The sequence below is a fragment of the Python bivittatus genome, unplaced genomic scaffold (assembly GCF_059951505.1).
Source record: "Python bivittatus isolate LINGU-HERP-01145 unplaced genomic scaffold, Pbiv_v1 ctg000020_np1212, whole genome shotgun sequence".
Taxonomy (NCBI): Eukaryota; Metazoa; Chordata; class Lepidosauria; order Squamata; family Pythonidae; genus Python; species Python bivittatus.
In genome coordinates, this window is record NW_028277030.1 from 1,846,832 (window position 1) to 1,866,183 (window position 19,352).

Sequence of the window (19,352 nt, forward strand, 5' to 3'; positions counted from 1 at the left end):
TAGCCATGAAAAACATAGATTGTAGCTTTGGGGAAATGAAGTGAGGAAGAGGCACTTGGTGTAATGCCTCATTCTGTAAAATAAGCACAATTTATTAATAATTCAGCATAGTCACTGTCTCTTTAGACTATGTGTGTACAGATTAGCCCAAATTCTGTCTTCTAAAAATTGCAAGGGAAAATACATTTGTTTTGTTTTTTATATAATTCCCTTAACATCAGCCTTTTTATGAATCTGGTATGTAACATAAACAAGTATGACTCTATATACAACACTTCCTGATTATATTTCATTTAATACCACTACTTCTGATATTAATTTTTGCTTTTTTGATTTGTGGGGAAGGAGGGTTAGTAGACAAGTTTATATAATAATCATTCTTCTAATATACAACTTTCTTTAATATATGCCATTCCACAAGTTTGATATGAAATTCTTGAGCCAAGTACAGTAGATACAAACAGACTCATGCCACAATGGAGTCTGGGTTGATGAATCATCTTTTCCTCTTAAAAATAACTGTACCAGATTTTTACATCCATAATTTAGACAGTTGAATAGCTGAGAATCGCAGTCTATTCCCAAAAAAATCTGCCTACTCTGCGGCTATATAGTTCTTTATTATTTGAGGTCACGCTTGCTGAATTTAGAATGTGAGCAATTCATGGGCAATTCAACTTCTCATGTATTTGCAAAGAGCAGTATTTGAAGAAGCAAAAGTAGTTTGGAAGTCTCACAACCCTAGCCTACAATCCTGTATCCCCTTTTCTGGAACAAGTGACCTTGAACTTTGCTTCCAAACGCTCACATCTTGTCTTATCGATGTTCTTTGGCATTTTATGAAAGCAATTAGAAACGCTCTTGAGGGATCAGTCTACCAAGATGTTTCAAGAAGCTTAGGAAATGACCAGAAAACTTCTGGCTTGCTCAGAAAAGAACAATGGGCATGTGGAATCTTAGCAATGAGTGGTACCTTGATAGCAATACTCAGGTCAATAATCTTCAGTTGCATACTTCTATTCTCAGGGTGGATCTCTGAATGAGCAACAATCATTGGTATCAGTATCTTAGCCTCTGGGTTGTTGGTAGGATTTCTTCCAGATTTGCAGGTTGGACAATGAGAATGGCTTATTGGATAGACTCTGAAGGTATAATATGAAAAGTCCAAGCCAACAAACTACACGAAGTGATGTGTGAGTGTAGGAGTCTGCATATTGTTGGTTCAACTTTTTGTGTTATGGGAAATCTGAATTCTGAACTAATTATTTTCTTTATTTTACTTTTAGGGTGCGAAAGGGAACATGGGGATTCCAGGCTTTCCTGGGCAAAAAGGACGACAGGTAAGTAACTTGAAAAAGGGGAGGATTCTAATAAGTGTATTAATTGCGATACAATGGCTGCTCTTTTGAACATGGAATATACAAGATCATAATGAATCAGATTCTTATCCGCAGGCCAGTTTTTAGGATGGCATTTAACTCTAAAATTAGACTGTGATACTCAGCAGTGTCTGAATCCCTTTGAGGATGCTCAGTCAGTATAAGTCTACTTATTTTTGTCATAGGATTTTCAACTTGCTTTAATGAGAATTTATTTATATAATCTGTGTAGATTCTTTTATCAGGCTGCTCTAAACCCCCTAATTCATAAAGGAGATCAAAAGCTTCCATTTATTTTTTCTTTTAGACCATAATACAGATTCTCTCTCTTTTTTTTTCTTTAATAATAGTAAGTTTAAATGGAAGGCATCAGCTTTCTACTGCACATTAGGACCTCATTAGGGAGCAAAGAATTAAAGCCCATTTTACCCATACTGGGTGGGGGGCACATTCCAGATTAGGATTCCCCACAGCTGAAATATACACTTTAAAAATTATTCATATCATTGTTTTTGAAGGCATGGCATTATACTGATGTCAGCCTATGGTCTGTGCAGTCAAACCGAGCATTTTCATTCAATGCAAAAATATGCCTGTCCTATATAGGGCAATGTGTGCATAGTCCACTCATTCACTTAGCTTTGCATACATAATTATCTTCTGTTAAGATCGGAATGGGGAACAGAATTGATCCAGATGTCATGCTATACCTTGGTTTGACATTCAGTGCATAAGCCTCAGTCTCACACACTTTATCCTACATTGGTTGATAATTCTGGCAGTCAGAACTTACGCATGGAAACAGAAGGTGAGGGGAAAGTGTACATTTGAGTCTCTAACTTGCTCATCTATATCAACACAGCTTAACAATATACCAGAACCAAGCCTGTATCTTTTTTGGAGTGCGTGAAAGCAGTTTGGCAGAGGGATAATTGTTCGTGTTGTTTGCGTTCATTCTACACTGGCCTCTAATAAAAATATTTGATGTAACCAGATACAGTGATAGGACAAAAAAATGCATTCATCACTCCTTATAAACTATAATAAGGTTCTTTCAACTCTCTTAAAATATTTGTTGTATTCTCATAATTTCTGTTTACTCAATGTAGAATAGAAACAATCACTAATGTATTACTATTGCCAATAATCTGTGATTGTAAATCACCTACAGCAGGGGTCCTCAAACTTTTTAAACAGAGGGCCAGTTCACGGTCCCTCAGAATGTTGGGGGGCCAGACTGTAGTTTGAAAAAAACATGAACGAATTCCTATGCACACAGAGGATCCCTCCCATGGAGTATGAGGAGAGGAGAGCCGCTGGACCCGACATACCTGTCATGTAGAATAGTCCGGCTCTGCGATCAACCTCCTCGTGCATTGCCTGCAGCTCCCAACATAGCCCCGACACTTCCGCTTCTGACAGACAGCAGCGGTGGCCAATCAGGTGGGCGGGCTGGATAAATGACCCTGGCGGGCTGTATCCGGCTTGCGGGCCATACTTTGAGAACCCCTGACCTACAGAGAGGTTCTAAACATGGCTGCCATAGGTTAGTCATATTGAGTTCACAAGTAAATGTATATAGGATTGCAACCATAGTGCAGATTAATATAACTGGTGCAATTAATAATAATACATTGTGCAAATTAATATAAGTAATATATAAGACTGCCTGCCTAGTGTAAATGAACACATTATGCAGACTATTTAAACTAATAATGGCATTTTTCTTTTTAAATATAGGGTGACCCAGGAATTGAAGGTCCAATTGGACACCCTGGTCCTAAGGTAAATAATTTCAGGTCTCATTTTTAAGTGTTTGTTCTTGTGCTTAGAACTTGATCAAGTAAGAGAATTCCTTATATATATTCATATTCATCTTGGTACTAACCAGTAATCAATAAAGCTGCAGAGAGCAAATTGATTTTAACTAGTGACTCTCAAATTAGGAAGGATATGCTACTCAAGAAAAAATAGGCAGATGCCATATTCTGATAACTGAATGGTTGTTGAGCTGATGAGGTATCCATCCCTTTATCCTGTTCCATATCTAAAAATACCTGACGTAGGAGCCTCTTCTGTCTTAGGCTTTACAGAGTGAGAGGAAAAGCAACAGATGAGGACCCCCACCAGCAACTTTGATGAAAGACATGAGCCATGTTCTAAAAAGCACCCAGATGAGAAAAATATTGGATGATGGAAAGAAGATGAAAAGTAGTTTGAATTCATTAGGGAAATTCAAAAGAGATTTTCTGAGCACTGAAACAGAAAATGGAAATGGAAGGGAGAAAACCTGGGTGGAAGTCATGGAAATTCCTTGCGAAGCGTGACTCTTCCACCATAACTGATGGCCTGCAGAAGCAGTCTTAAGTATACATCTAAGCCAGGGACCAAGCAGGAAGACAGGACATGGGAGAAGACAGGTTCAGGCAAGCTGGGAGAGAATGAATTTCAAAGTAATTGTTTACTTAAATGTATTTGTTTGAATCTATTAATTAACAATCTTAATCTAAGTCAGTTCACTCTAGTCAGAAGAGCATACCAGAAGCAAGACTGAACTCTACATTGGTATCATACATATCCACAGACACTAACTGATAGTACTTTTTGTTTCTTTGCCAGGGTACTCCTGGTCTAAAAGGAGAAAAGGTAAGGTACTTACCACATTTTAGAAAACCTTGGGAGGTGTGCTGTGTGATTGGAATGTTTTATTTAGTATAATTCTGCATCTCTAGGAAAGCCCTGAACAATGTGTTCCCTGTGACCTTTCCTGGAGCTGGAGGCAAAGGGCCTTCACCCGCATGCGGGATATGCAATCCCTGGAACCCTCAGGTTGGGCTGAAACAAGCTCCTGGAACCCTGGAGAGCCCCTGCCAAGGCCTTGGATTGGAAGGCAAAAATATATTCTGGAGCGCATCTCCTTCAACCCAAAGCAGCTATCCCTGGGTTGTGTTACGGCTGGGTTGCACTACAGAGATCCCAGGAAAAGATATAGCTACTGAAGGATTTGCAGAGAGGTGTTCTGTGGGTGTCCCCACATGCTGGAAGCACCTTTGGCCTTCAAATCTGAAGCACCGTCCAGCCCTAATCACTACCGAACTGTCCTTAGTTAAACTGCAGTTGTGTTTTGATTTTAATAATATCTAGCTGATTGCTGGGATGTTACTTATGTTGCTGGGATGTTACTTACTCAAATTACATTTGAGACTTTCTTATCATAAGCCACCTTGATAAAACCTCTATCCCTAAATGTGCCTTTTTCCCACACACACTCCCAATTGGCTGGGGTGGCTTCTGAGGGGCTGGGCTTAACAGTTTGTTCTATATATTACAGCTAAAGTCTCATGGTAGGTATAGGAGTGGGAAAGACCTTCCATGTAATTTTAATTTTGTTTAGAGACACAGAATTCTTTCACTCTGTCCCAAACAATTTCTTAACTAGCTGCCATACTGTTGTGGCTGTTTTTAAAGGAACCAGGGCTTGACTCATCTTATTTCTTATATCCTTTGTAGGGAGAGTTTGGAGCAGATGGACGAAAGGTAAGGTTTGACAGAGGAACACAACACACTATTTCAGCATTGGTCTTATGGAGAAAGCTGTTTCTAATGCTTTCGGTCTTTGATTTCAGGGAGCTAGTGGTTTTGCCGGAAGAAATGGCACTGATGGACAGAAGGTAAGGTTGTTTTCAGCACTATATTGCCAACCTCTTGCTTACATTGATAAGATGCCTTTTTAAAGGGGAATGAGCACCCTAAATTTAAGCTTTAACTAGCAATATAAAAAAGGGTGGCCCAGACAAATAATTATTTTTCCGTTTTCTTTTATTAAAAAATGTTCATTGTTTGTTGGTAAGTTCTATATTCTTTTGTTTCACTCCTGAAGTGCTCTAATACCCACAACCTCCTTTCATTTAATTTAATTGGAGGAAAATAACTATTTAGTTTACAGAAAAAGTCATCTGACCTGTCTGAAGATCTGTCAGTACCATGCTGCATATTGATCCTGAATAGTTGAGATGTATCCAAAATTAGTGGAGCCCCTCTGAGCTGCATCACCCACAACTTTCTTGGACTTAAAGTGTTACTGCTCTTCTCTTGGCATTTGGCCTGCAATCATTGGCTGCTACTTTAGATCAAGGTAGGGCAACTCATAGGTAGCAGGCTGCAGGCAACTCCCCAGCCTTACTTTTTCAAGCTCACCAGGATAACATCATCAACATTCAGTGGCAAAATGACAAATTCTACTACAGTTACATTTTTTTCATTCTTAAAAATGAGTTAAGGCTTGATGAAGATGAAAAAAATAGAAATGTTGCTCATCCCTCCTGCCTCAAAGCCTCTCTCTTCCCAGATCATTCTCTAAAGAGGCCCTGAGGAGTTGGTGGAGAGAGCTGGATCTTTAAGCTTCACGCACCCCACCCACCCTTTGGTGATGTTCACCATCTCTCCATTTATATCTAATGTTTTCAATTCTAGCCAAGATAGTGCCAAGGCAGCAACCGCTGTAAAGAGCTCTTACAAAAGACTATTTTTTAATTCCTTTCTTTAATCTAATCTAATCTAATCTTTTCAGGGCAAGATGGGGCGGATTGGACCTCCTGGCTGTAAGGGTGACCCAGGTGACAGGGTAGGAGTGCTTTCTAATATGACAGCTCTTCCTTCATATTTCTTGTGAAATTATTGCAAATAAGAGTAATTACAATATACCCAGAATGTTTGGGGGAATTTTATGGAAGATGCAGGTTTCTTTGATGAAAACATACCTTGAAAATAAATTAAATGGATTTCATTGGGGTTTTTTTATCAATAAAAGAAATGAAAACCTGAAACAAGAAGGTGACTTTTATTTACAAATTCTGTGCAGCTCCTCAAGGTGAATAATTAAATACAGTAATACTGAATGTTTTGAAAGAGCAATGTGAAGGGTGCAAGCAAATTAGTCAATGAATTAATAGTGGAAAGAGGAAAAAAGACTGACCAATAGGAATCATTTAGGAAAAAGGATTCAATTAATGATTAATATGCCATGGTTGCATAGTCAGCTTAGACTTCTTTCCAGCTGCCTGTAATCGTTCAGTAGACTGTTCCACCCACCAGCAACCACACCTCCAGACACCACACTTGCTGTCATTAGCCAAATTGCTTATACTATGGCAGTGCAAGCTCAGCATTTGATCCATGGGGTGAATACAACCTGTCTTCTCTTTTTACAGGCAGTATGTACACTAACTCGGTTTTTACATGGTTTGATCATGTTTTTTACCTTTTTTTAATTGTACGTTAAGTATTATTTAATTGTACGTTTAGTATTAGCTGACTGGGACATGTTTTAGAAGAAGGCAGAGTATGAACATGGTAGAAATAACAACAGTAAGCATCATACACCAACACCTCTAGTATGTGACCTAACACTGGAATGGTAGGCAGTATCAGCAATTGGTGGATCTTAAGTCCGCCCTGCTCCACATTCACAAATATTGACATCTTTCCCATTTCTACTCTGGAGTAATGATCGATTATTAGTGTGCCCTGTTCCCAGCATTCTTTTTGAATTCAGAATGTGGTTTACATCATTATAGCTGAGTAGAAACTGAATTGTATAGAAGTTCATAAAACTTGTTAAACTTTCACAGATCTTTTGTACGGAAGGCAAGGGAACTAGCTTTACTTTGAGAAGTGAAAAGTTTGACATAGTTTTGGCTCTTGGCAGAACTCATTTGTGAACAAAGCCACCATGGTTACTACTGGATTCCATCCTCAATATTCAGATTTGCACCATATAAAGTTCTGAGAAGGGTAAAATCGACCTTTAAATATCTGTGCAGAGTCTTTTTGCATCCCTTCCTAGTACACCAGCACCAAATAATCCCATTTAGATCTTGTCTGAACTCTCCCAGATGCATTTCAGAAACTGACTGCCTTCTGTTCAAGACATGGAAAGAAATAAGCATCAGGATGGATAACTTGCACCTTAAACATATGTTTTCACCATTATAATATCTGCAATCATAGAGCACTTTCCTATTATTTACATTTTACTTTTCTAAACAATATGGCTTGTGACTAAGTTTCCCTCTCTCTCTTTTTAGGGTTCTGATGGCTACCCTGGAATTCCTGGAGATTCAGGGCTACCAGGAGAGGAAGGGATAAAGGTCTGTACCATTCCTTACTGGCAGAGACTAAAGACAGCCTGACATAGTCAGGAAGAGTAAATTCGAACAAAGGCAGAACATTTATGGCTCATTGTTGAAGTGTCATAAAGTTTTTCAAGATATTTAGTTTCAAAAAAGGATAGTAAAAGGGAACAGGCATAGTAGAGATTTGAAGGGGAAAAAAAGGCACGTGGGATTTTTTTAGAACTCTGGCAGGAAAATCAAAAGGAAAGGAATCCTAGGGCTGTGCTGAGCTTTGGGATGGACCTCCAAAGGGGGCTTCAGAAAGTGTGGGAATGCCTTAAAGGAGCCCCACCCTTTCCTGGGACTGCAGGGCAGCTGCAGAAGGCAAGCCTGGCAGCCTGGTGGGAACAGATGCAGCTTCTCTGCAGCATTGCAAAGTAACTGCATGTTTTCTCTGTCCAACTGGTTTTACCTTTATAATGAAAGACATCTTACAAGGAGTTGTGATTTGTAAAGGGAGCTGGCAATTCTGAAAATTAAGGTAAGGAAAATGCTTCTGACTGTAGGAAGAAAGCTAAAAGCCAAATATAAAACCTTTTCCTCCCATGTCACTTTCCATTTCCAGTTACTATTTTTTTCCATGGGCGAGCTGTTCATTGGGAAAAGTGGGGGACGATTTAATGGGAGAAAAGCACACTGGTCCTTTCATGAATTTCTCCTATCAAATACACATCACTGCTATTAAATTTCATTTACAATGAGACACTTATTGATAGCTTTTCCATGACTATCAGAATGGAATAGGGCATGTTTTAGGAGAGCCTAGCCTAAAGTCTACATGTCTGGAAGTTGGGAAAAGCTGCCTTAGAAGCTTCTTAGTAACTCTGGAAGGCCTTAAGAAATGGGCATCAGAAATAAAACAGGTCTCCACTAAGCATTTATGATGAGTTCCTTGGGGGTGGTTTGGACCAAGACACAAGGATTGGTTGATTTTTTTCCCCAGCAGGGGATGTTTTATTGTACAAAATTACATTTTCCAGGATCTGGATACGGAAGGGGAATCTTATTACCTATTTTGTCCCTATACTTATGTATATTTCTATTATCCTAATCTGAATCCTAATTCTGCCTCTATTTTTTCTTATGTTCTATCTTCTGTCTCTATGTTTCTCTGTTGCTAATTTTCCGATGTATGCCCCAGGCTGTAGATTGTGACCTGGAGAAAAATTGCATCAACTGGTAAAGTTTGGGCTCTCTGTAAACCAAATTCACCCTGATTAATTGCATACTCTTCTTCTTTTCTTTCTTTCTTTTGTGGAGCTAAGGGGAAAGTTAAAAGGCTTCCACCCCCACCCCCAATCTCTGTCTTCTGGGATAAACAGGTGTGCTTGGGAGGCCTTCTCCTGGGAAACATACCTATTCAAGAATAACACTGCCTTTGCTGCACCTCCCTACCTCTTTGGGGAATATAGTTCTGCTAACTTTTACAGTCCTTGTCTGCTTGAGACGATCAAGTCACAGCTCCTTCCCTTTCAGTCTAGTCTTTAGAGACAGTTTTTGCCCCCTTCAAAGTGCACCACTGTCCCATCCACCTTCTCTAGAGTAGGCTAGATAGATCAGCCCTCACCCTGTCAGCTTTAGGTAGGGATTCACTTATTATATCTTCACTTCCTTCTAGCCAAGACTTGCTGGAGCCTCTCTTTTGCTGCTGGGTTTCACTGGCTGCTGGTCCAGATTCCAGTTCTTTTGTTCCTTGCCAGTTGCACCTTTCCTTACCATCTCCTCTCAGTTGGTGCTCCTTTGCCTGCACATGGACCTCTGGATCTGGTCTGTCCCATGCCAATCCCTTCTGCTCACTGATTTGTTTCTTTCCACTTCCATCTTCTTTCTGGCTCAACTTCCCTTCCGTCCACACCTTCAATCCTCTTCTCAGCTTCCATCTGGGTGTGTTCATAACATAGATTGATGGGAACTAATTTCATTCTGATTCCAGTCTGCTTATTCTGAAATATGCAATATCTATCTATCTATCTATCTATCTATCTATCTATCTATCTATCTATCTATCTACCTACCTACCTACCTACCTACCTACCTATCTCTTACAGCCACTGCTTACTACATCTCTTTCAGGGAGATCCTGGCCGGCCTGGCAGAGATGGACCACCTGGTTCCGGTGGAGATAAAGGAAGCCCTGTATGTAACCCTATGGCTTTAGTTTGCTGAAATAATTGCATCCCTTGATCTTCAGAGCCATACTCTAACTGTATGGCATCAGTAGCATGATTTCAAACTGTGGGTATAATATATCTGGCTATGTTCCTTTTGTTGCAGTTGTAAGAAGTTAGGAAAATAGGAATCTCGGTTAGCCTGGACTAAACTTAGACTAAACCCCTCTAGTAAAAGCCCCAAATGTTAAGGGGAGCATTCTTTTGTATTTCTATTTGGGGACAACCACTCAATACAAATAAGACTGAAATAAGTACCTAAGACTTAGGGCATGTGCTTTCAATCTGCAAAATCGAAGATCTCCTGCAACATTTGTTGGGAATAACTCCCTTCCTCCAGTACAAATTTCACAGGCTATTGATTGAACTCTCTAATGTTGTGCTTGAAACACAACAATCTGTGAGCAGATTATCTGAAGGTAAGCCTTTCCCAGCTTGAGCCTGTCTGGAGAGACTTTTTCTTCTAACCTACTATTTTCAAAGTTATATTTAGCAGGGCTACAAAAAAAAAAAAGTGGTCAAGGAAGCCCATGTAGACCCTTCTAATTTGGCCCCTCCATCCTGATGATAACTAATTACTGATTTGGATTAGAAGAGAAAGGAAACAAATTTGTCACAGTGCAAAAGCCTAACATTAGGAAGTGTGGTTCATAGATCAGATAATCCTCTGGAACACCTTTTGTTGTCCACGAAGCCCCTTCTCACAGGTTTTATTTCTATCATTTTTCTTTTATTTTCAAAGGGACCAAAAGGGTACAAAGGAGAACCTGGTCTTCCTGGTCTTAAGGGAAGTCCAGGCGCCAAAGGACTTGAAGGGCCAAAAGGAGAACCTGTAAGTTCATCAGCGGTTTCTAGCTTTGCATTTTTTAATTCTTTTCAAAAGCAGGTTGCCTTACAAGTCTTAAAATATACCCAGATGGTTAGTTCTTCAGAGCTGTATGCAGGATCTAGATGCAGTTGCCAGGCATCATTGGTATATTTCCTTCTGTATGACAGCTTGTGAAACAATTCACCGTATCGATCGCTATATTTGGAGGCTCCAGTTTCTCTCTTTTTATGACATTCAAATGTCATTATATAAAACCACATAAATATATGTTGGATAGATAATATGAGACTCTACATAAATGGTGAGTGAAGACTATGAAAGGATGGCACAAATGATTGGTAACTGGCTGACACACGGTTTAAGATGGAAGATGGTTTTTATGTTTTTTACGCTCTTGTTTGTTTGTGTTTGTTGTAAAAAATAAAAAATTAAAAAAAAATGTCATTATATAAAACCACATGTCAGTTTCTGATCCTTAATTTTCTGCTTTAATATTTAAATATTTAATAAAATATCTCCCCTTAGCACATATTGGTGGGCCAAATACATGGAAGAAACAGACAAGAATTATTTTAAGGTTAAAATAAATACATTGTATTCTTCCTCTGTGAGAAGTGATCTGTCAGAAGCTATATTAAGTGCAGATGAGGACACTGTTTTTGGATGAAAATGTTTTCATAAGTTATGGGGACATTACAGACATTCAAATGAAAAACTCAGTTCAGTAAATTAAAAAGTTCAGAATTAACTATTTTTGAAATGCAGAGTGCTTAGTAAATGTTGACTTCTTAGTCAAAATAAATCTGTTCAGACTTAAGAAGAATTTTCTGAGACTTTTGTTAAGAAAAAGAATTCTTTATAATCTTGAAAGGTTGCTCTGCTCTGCATTTTGCTCTGATGAGTTGATAATCGAACCCTTTTATTTGGCCGTCCTTTCCTGGTAGTATCTACATATCTTTAAAAAAGAATAAGTTCTCTTGGTGCAGTTGTTTGGCATTCCAATGAAGTAACCTGGTTTTCTTTTGTTTTGCCAAGGGTCGTCGTGGTGATCCCGGAGACTTAGGTTCTCTTGGAAATCCAGGATCCAAGGGGGACAAAGTAAGTTCACCAAGTATCCAAAACAAAGAGAAGGAGCTCCTTTGACTCTGGCACTTACAAAAACTATTGGGAAAGAGAACGATGCCTGCGGATCCAAAGGATACCTGGGAAAAGTTTTGTCTTGCTTCCTGAAGCTACATGTAGTGATATTGCTGGGACTCCAGGAAGATAAAGGGAGCTGTTACTTATTAGGGGTTTTTTGTTTGTTTGTTTTTTGCCCTCATAAATTTTTTTCACAATAATTTTCCAGGACATGTTGGTGGCTTTTTTATTTCATTGCTGGAATTCTTAACATGGTGCTTATAGATTTCAGTGAGCTCACCAATGTATTTCTTGGCAGTTGCCAGTCTGTCTTGGCTTTTAAAGTTTAAAAAGATAAAAATGAAAAAAAAATGGGAAAGTGACATTCTGCAAAGCAAAGTGCCAACCTTCTGAACCATCTTTATGCCTCAGGGCCCCACAGGGGCTCCATGAGCATTCTTGGAAAGGTAAAATGGGGCACGGTTGCACCTAGCTGGCTGGCAAGGCAAGCTGAGAAGGACAGATAAGGAGAAGCCTGCAGGGGACAGGGGAGAGAGGAAGCATTCTCTCCAGCTGCCTTCTGGTAAAGCAGTGTTTATACTTGGCCATGCCCACCATGGCATCCATTTGTGACAAGGCCCATTATAGTTCTGAAAGGTTTAAGTATATCCATTGACTCAAAAGTCTGGAGGCCCTTTTTTTGCCTTTGAATTTATGTTTAGTTATGTTTACCTGTTGCTTTTGGGACAATAAACAGATTTAGAAATAAGTAAGTGGTAGGGTATTAATCCGGGTCCCCAAAGTTTATCTTAAATCATGGTTTAAATATTAGGATGTATGTCTTACTGGAAAGTTCTTCATACTTCCAATTATCAAGTGTAGTAAGCTAGAGTAGGGTTGAAGGCAATGACTAATATGCATTATTTCTTTATTCATAGGGAGATCCTGGTTCTGAGGGACAAAGGGGTCTACCAGGAGAAGTTGGAGAGAAAGGAAGAAATGTATGAAAGAATGATAGTCCCAGTAAATGCCTTCCATTTAGACTTCTCTAGCCACTACTTTCAAAGCACATTGAAAAATGTTTACCTATTATTGATATTTACAAATTATTGATTCATGTGTACTACTAGAATTTGTGAGACTGCTAAAATATCCTGGCAAACCAGCACTTTAGTATGTTAAACTTAGGCAACTTTGGTGCTCCATTCCTGACAGAAGAAAAGAAAGAGGGGTAGGAGAAGGTGGACAAGAAGTCCAGTCCCAGCTATCCACTATTAACTATATTAGTTAATATTAGTTAATAGAGTTGAAAGGAAACTGAACTCTGGGGGTTACTCTGGATCATGCACTGTCCATGTTCTTTACTTTGTTTGTGTTTCACCCCCAAAGTCTTGCCTTCTTGTACATACAACTTTCTGAGACTGGGACCATTCTCCTTTCCAATTCTGTTAATATTAGTAATATTTAATATTTCAATTTTGAGGCTCCACAACTCTGGGTGGCTTACAATTAAAGAGAATTAAAAAGAAACCACACATACCAAAGAAGTGATGCACATATTCCACATGATTAAGGAACCTCAGAATCAAGAAGTGTGCTGATAGTCTTTGATAGCTGTTAAGACATCTTTCATAATGTGTTTTAAGGGAATATAGCCTTAAGACTGCAAAGGTGTCTAATAGAAATTGCTCCTCCTTATTTGTTGTTATATTGAAACCTAATTTTGGCCATTTCTGCAACATGTGATTCTAGGACTCTGGAGCAACCCAACATTTGAATAAGTGTAATACAGCAGGAGCATTGAATTCTAATGAACAACAAATGTCTCTGTGTCCCTGTTTTGCAATAATTATTACATTAATTTTATAAGGGTTGACCTTCAGTTGCTCGTCAACATATGGGCGAATGGGGTTCAGGCTTGATAGGAATGAATCTGTGAAATCAGTTATGGCTAAAACAAGGTTGATAACATATAAGCAAAATGTTTGTGTGAGTATTCTAATATGTGTGATACATTATCATGATATAATCAATATGATCATTTTCACATGTTATGACTTAGGATGGTCTTACCCTCTAGGTAAGCCTCTATATGTCTATAGTATCTGAAGAGAGGGATAGATCTGACTGTTCATCTCACGTTCTGTTTCACAGGGAGATCAAGGACCACCTGGCCAGCGCGGTTCACCAGGTGATGCGGGAGAAACAGGCAACCCTGTAAGTTCAGCTGAGCACTTTTACAGGACACAACCATTAACTTACTCCCTATGTTGTTGCTCTCCAAGGAGCTGAAAAATAAGGAAATAATATATTTTATTATCCCAAGCAAATTGTAACTTTCACTCTAGTTTAAAACTCCTATTCTTTGCTTCTTGCTATAGATTTCAGTTGTCCAGTTCTCCCTGTTTGTCCAACTCAATGTAACTAATGTTCACAACATCTCTGGGACGATCCAAAATCTATTACTCTTCTTTTATTAGAATTGCCTATAATGCCACAAGAGAATAAAGTTAATATATAGAACCCATTGTAAATGGAGGAAAGGATGTTGATCATGGGATTCCAAATGCTGTGACTGATCACCTCTATGTGACTCATCTCTTTGTTCCCACCTACCCACATCCTCTTTGCAGGGCTCAGCTGGAGATCCTGGGAGAGAAGGTGAAAGGGGTGACATGGGACCTAAAGGACCCAAGGTAAGACTTGTCACTACCAGAAACAGACTTCAGTTTGCCCTCGTTTATTTTGTACTATTGACTTGATTTAATCAGCCAAGACAGCCTTGTTTTAAGACTGCCTATGGTCCAGAAAGAGGAGGTGTCCTTTTCATTGTTAAGCATTTGAAACTTCAGATTCATAGCATTTTTAATAAGTTGTTTATTATCCTTCAGTCAGTGTTTCTTGCCAACTGAATTGGGTTCTACTGTACTACTACTTAATGATAAAGGCCTATTAAACTTAAAAGGAAAACCAGTTTGGTGCAGTGGTTAAGGCCTCAGGCTAGAAACCGGGAGACCATGAGTCCTAGTCCCGCTTCAGGCACAAAGCCAGCTGGGTGACCTTGGGCCAGTCCCTCTCTCTCAGTCCCAGGAAATAGGCAATGGCAAACCACTTCTGAAAAACCTTGCCAAGAAAACTGGAGGGACTTGTCCAGGCAGTTGCCAGGAGTCAACACTAACTTGAACACACACAAATAAAAGGCCAAGCAATTATTTTTAATGGAGGTCATGAGCAGACTTTTAAGTTGTATTGATTTTTATGGATTTTGTTGGGGGGGGAGGTTGTGATTTCATTCTGTATTTAATTTCCAAAATTTTCTGCATTGTACTCTGCATATCTTTCCAGTACTTTTGACATGTATACCACACGTGGTAAAATGTTCCTTCTGTTTCATGGCATTTCCAACATTTGTTACTGTATGAATTCTTTATCTTGGAGATTATTGATGGAGTTCTGTACTATCTGTAAAACATTTGGTACCAATTTTTTTTAGATTATAAAAGAAACCTTGGAGTAAATTTTATGGAATTGGTGATTTTATGGATGTTGTGATGTAATTAGATCCATGTGATTAATGTAAGCTGTCCAGAGTCATTAGAATAAGTGGTATACAAATAATTGTAATATATAAATAATAAGAGCTAAGTTCAATTATCATACAGATTAGTAAGAAGCAGAATTCTGGAGTCTCATCTGAAATGTTTGAAATGTGTGTTTGTTTTTTTCTTTTTTTAATCATAGGGTGACAGGGGGAGACCTGGCTTAAGCTCTCCTGGTCCCAGAGGATCCCGGGTATGTTTTTATGATGTGGCATATTTATATTAAATGTTTCATATAGAAAGACTTCCTAGAACAAAGCAGGAGAGCCAGTAAAAAAGCTCATTTGCAGAACAATCCATGAGAAAGCCTCTTCTCTGTGTCTTTTATTCACCTACTTATATTTTTAATCCACCCAAGAACAGGGGTTTCCTGAGTGGCTTAGAAACTAAAAGACTCTTTTTCTGGGAAGGCAGGGTCGTTCACACCTAACTATCCTTCTCTGTTGAACTTCTTGGAATGATCCTGCAACCATGCAGCATAGGGTGGTGATCTGACAATTCCAGGATATGCTGCCAAATTTAAAGTTGTAAAAACAATGTCTGTGCAAAGCATTTTAATGTGAAAGAGGAAAGAACACGAGAGCCCTTATCCATCTCTTAATGTTTACTAAAATAAACACAGTCTTCCCCACTGTTCCTCCCAATATTTTCTAAAGAAAAGAATCTCCTCTTCCCAGCTCTTTTGCTCACTTCATGGACAGGTAAAAAAAATGAGGTGAAAAATTCAGCAAAGTATTGATTAAAAACGTACAGCAGAATATAATGTTTTTTTCTAACTGAGCAATTTTACAATGACTTCCCATTACAAATAGGTGAAGGAATTATCTTTGCAACAGATTATTTCAAATGCAGTTTTCATTCCAAAGCTTTTTCCATTCAAAAAAAATTGTGAAAATTTCAATACTTCTGTGGAAGAGCAATTAAGAAAATACATTTTATATACAATTAGGATATTGTAGCTTTAAACCATTATCTTGAGGAAAAGAATATATATATATATATTTTTAATGGGCAAACCATATGGGTTCAACCCAGTGTCCATTGACACTTAGAGAAGACACTGACAAGGTGCACAGATCATGCTTAGCCATAACATGTACATTGTATATTATGTGAACCAAGCCAATTGTGGTTTATTCAGTAGTTATTAACTATGGTTTAATGTGTTATGATGGATTCAGGTGCTATCCCTTGTTCTGGAATGTTGTTCATCAGGCATTTTACTATTCTCATTCTTTATTGAAGCCAAGGGAAGTTGCTTGAATACCTATGAAGATTCTCTTGCCCCCCCCCACGTAATTCTGTTTGTCTGTCTGTCAATCTAGTCTAGTCTAGTCTAGTCTAGTCTAGTCTATAGATCACTATATGAAACTTTATATACCACTTTGTGGTTGAACAAATCCATGGCAAGGCAAAATGAAAACTGGGATACTTTTCTCTCTTTCTAGGGTGACAAAGGTGAAAAGGGGCATCCAGGACCAGAGGTATAGTACACTTACATACTTGCTTTTGCTAACAAATTGGGTATTAGGTGGCGTCCTGGTCTTTTCCTCCAATTGCTGAGGAACTGACCCTGGAAGTGGCTGTGAGAACTGGCAGGAAAAATGTGTAGGTGGTGTCCATATTGGAGCTGTTATGGGGACCCTTAAGGCGCCAGTGGTATGCCAACGTGTAAGTGAGCCACAAGATTAATACTGATCATGGCCTGATGAACTCAAGGGGATAAGTACAGGAATTCCTGGGGCCATTGTGGTATGCAGGGCCAGACTTGGATTTTTTCTGTTCTGTGTGAAATCACCAGGCCTTTTGCTGTTCTGTGTGAAATCACCTCCTGCTGAGATATTCTTCTCATGAACTTCTTTTTATTTCAGTTTAGCATGAAGCCCTTAACTGAGCCAGGCAGAGACCTCCTCCTGAAAGAATAATAACAGACAATGGGGTATTGGGAAAGAAAAAGCAAGCTGTAGAGAAAAATACAAAACAATCTCTTCTTTATACCATTTTTGAAACAGGGTTCAAGAGGTGACCTTGGACCAAAAGGAGTTAAAGGGAAAAAAGGAGAACCAGGTGAAATTGTAAGTACACTCTTGATCTTTCATTCTCTGATCTGTTTAGGGACTTTGACAATTCAAAGGCTTATTTACCATTCTGATTTGAAAAGCATTTCCTGTGTGCTTTTGCACTACTCTTCGGTTTATCATGGATTTGACTAATGATAAGCCCTATCTTTTATAATAGAATAGTAAACTCATATCTTTTATACGCTTATAGCTTCTCTCATGGGTTTTCAATTATGCTGCCACCCCACGTAATCGTAAGAATTAGGACATCTCTTCATCTCTTATATAACTGTATATATACAGTTATAATTATTGTATTGGTAGAGTATGAAGAGATAATGTGGATGTCATATACTTATGAACAAACAGATTTAAACACCAGGGAGCATATGGTTCCAGGTTTCCCAGACCTGTGGTTAAAATTCACATGCAAAGTTTGCTATACGAGACTCTTGGGTATCACGGATGTTTCCTGCAATGATGATAGTATCTGAAGCCTGCTGAATTTTCTCAATATTCTGTAAGTTAGTAATTCACAGGCAGAACCTCAAAACTTGATTTAAATGGTTGTACTGGCTGGATCCTGTCCTGCTTTTTGAGAGCTCTTGGTTCCATTTCTACTTCTGGCTGAAATGATCTTACAGGGTTTTTTTAAAAAGATGCAGAACCCTGCAAATACAGCATGTGTGTGAGAGAGAGAGTGGGGGGGGGGGAATACCTCTATGCCCAGGGAACTGTAAACCGCTCCCCGCCCTTTAAACCTTCTCTGAAACAATTGTGATCTCTCTCCAAAGGTCTGTCATTCAGTTTCTGTATGGTACAGTAAAACCACCTGCATGCACTGCCTTAACTGCATTCCTCTGTCTTTCTAGGGAGGTATCGGCCTTCCAGGTCAGCCTGGACCCAGAGGACCAGATGGTGAACCTGGACCTGAGGTACTATAGTTGTGCATCTGGTTGGACATTGTTCAATTGCTCCCTTCCCTCGGGTTGATGTGCTTGAGCAACCTCTTAAGTCCAAACCAGAGAAACAGAAGGCAAAAGATGAAGTGAATACCTTGACACCCCCAGCAATGTGCTTTTGTCCCTAAGATGGGAAGAAAGTATGTCACTTTCTAAGCCACTGCCCTGACAGCAGTCCATTTACCTCACCACTGCACAGAGGTTGGTAATGTTGCCAGCACCGCAAGTAACATCCATTACGTTCTGTGTAGCAATTGGTCCTAGTAGGCTAAAAAAAACCAGGCCAAGTTGAGGGGGAGGTCCTTTTCCCTTTAATTTAGTGCTTGCCTCAGGAACACTAAGTTTAAAGGGAGAAGGAAAAGTAGGGGGATTTCAAGGAGAGCAAATCCTGTGGTGACCCCCCCGTCCGTTCCTTGTCCTTTGAACACAATGGTTGCATTAGAAGCACTCTGTGACATAATTTTTTCACTCTGTTCCAATTTGTATATTTTCTTTACATCCACTGTCTGTTCATTCTCCCATTCTTCCTTTCTATTCATTCTTCTTATATTCCTTCGTACAGGACTCTTCTGTGCCTGCTGTTCCTCCAGTTGTTCTAACTTCACTCTAGTTTCTTTCACTTCTTTCTTTTTTTCCCATGTCCATTTTTCCCAAGAACCACTTTTGACTCTACCAAAACCCTTTCAGTCTCACAATCAGAACTACTCATCACTCTTATACCTTTTACTAATTCAGCTTTTTATGATAAATAATCAAATCAATTAGACTTTTAGATCTATTTCTTTGCCACATATACACAGGAATAGATTTATGCTTAAGCCACAAATTCAAAACAAATAAACCTTTTCCTAAGCAATTAATAAGCAAACTGTCACCACCATTCACAATCCTTCTTAAGTCTCGAAATGGCCTTGACATATTTTCTGCCTTGATTCTACTTATCCACTCACGTGACCTAACAGAATAATTTTTCCCTTGGGTTTTTCTGCAATTTTTTATTCCCTGCCAAAGAGGCAGGGAGTAAAAACTTATAGAGCAAGGGGAGATCATAACCAGTGAGATC

General features: G+C 39.0%; 1 protein-coding gene across 3 annotated transcripts in view; it reads left to right on the forward strand.

Annotated features, from left to right (window-relative positions):
• COL6A2 (collagen type VI alpha 2 chain) overlaps positions 1-19,352 on the forward strand; it is a 53,521-nt gene that overhangs the window by 14,867 nt on the left and 19,302 nt on the right. For all 3 annotated transcript variants that reach the window (XM_088133077.1, XM_088133069.1, XM_088133073.1), the window contains exons 6-22: positions 1,287-1,340; positions 3,120-3,164; positions 3,999-4,025; positions 4,890-4,916; positions 5,006-5,050; positions 5,950-6,003; positions 7,466-7,528; positions 9,626-9,688; positions 10,463-10,552; positions 11,585-11,647; positions 12,607-12,669; positions 13,823-13,885; positions 14,302-14,364; positions 15,410-15,460; positions 16,716-16,751; positions 17,280-17,342; positions 18,200-18,262. In XM_088133077.1, coding sequence (XP_087989203.1) covers positions 1,287-1,340; positions 3,120-3,164; positions 3,999-4,025; positions 4,890-4,916; positions 5,006-5,050; positions 5,950-6,003; positions 7,466-7,528; positions 9,626-9,688; positions 10,463-10,552; positions 11,585-11,647; positions 12,607-12,669; positions 13,823-13,885; positions 14,302-14,364; positions 15,410-15,460; positions 16,716-16,751; positions 17,280-17,342; positions 18,200-18,262 — 933 coding nt within the window. The remainder of the gene's footprint in view (positions 1-1,286; positions 1,341-3,119; positions 3,165-3,998; positions 4,026-4,889; positions 4,917-5,005; positions 5,051-5,949; positions 6,004-7,465; positions 7,529-9,625; positions 9,689-10,462; positions 10,553-11,584; positions 11,648-12,606; positions 12,670-13,822; positions 13,886-14,301; positions 14,365-15,409; positions 15,461-16,715; positions 16,752-17,279; positions 17,343-18,199; positions 18,263-19,352) is intronic.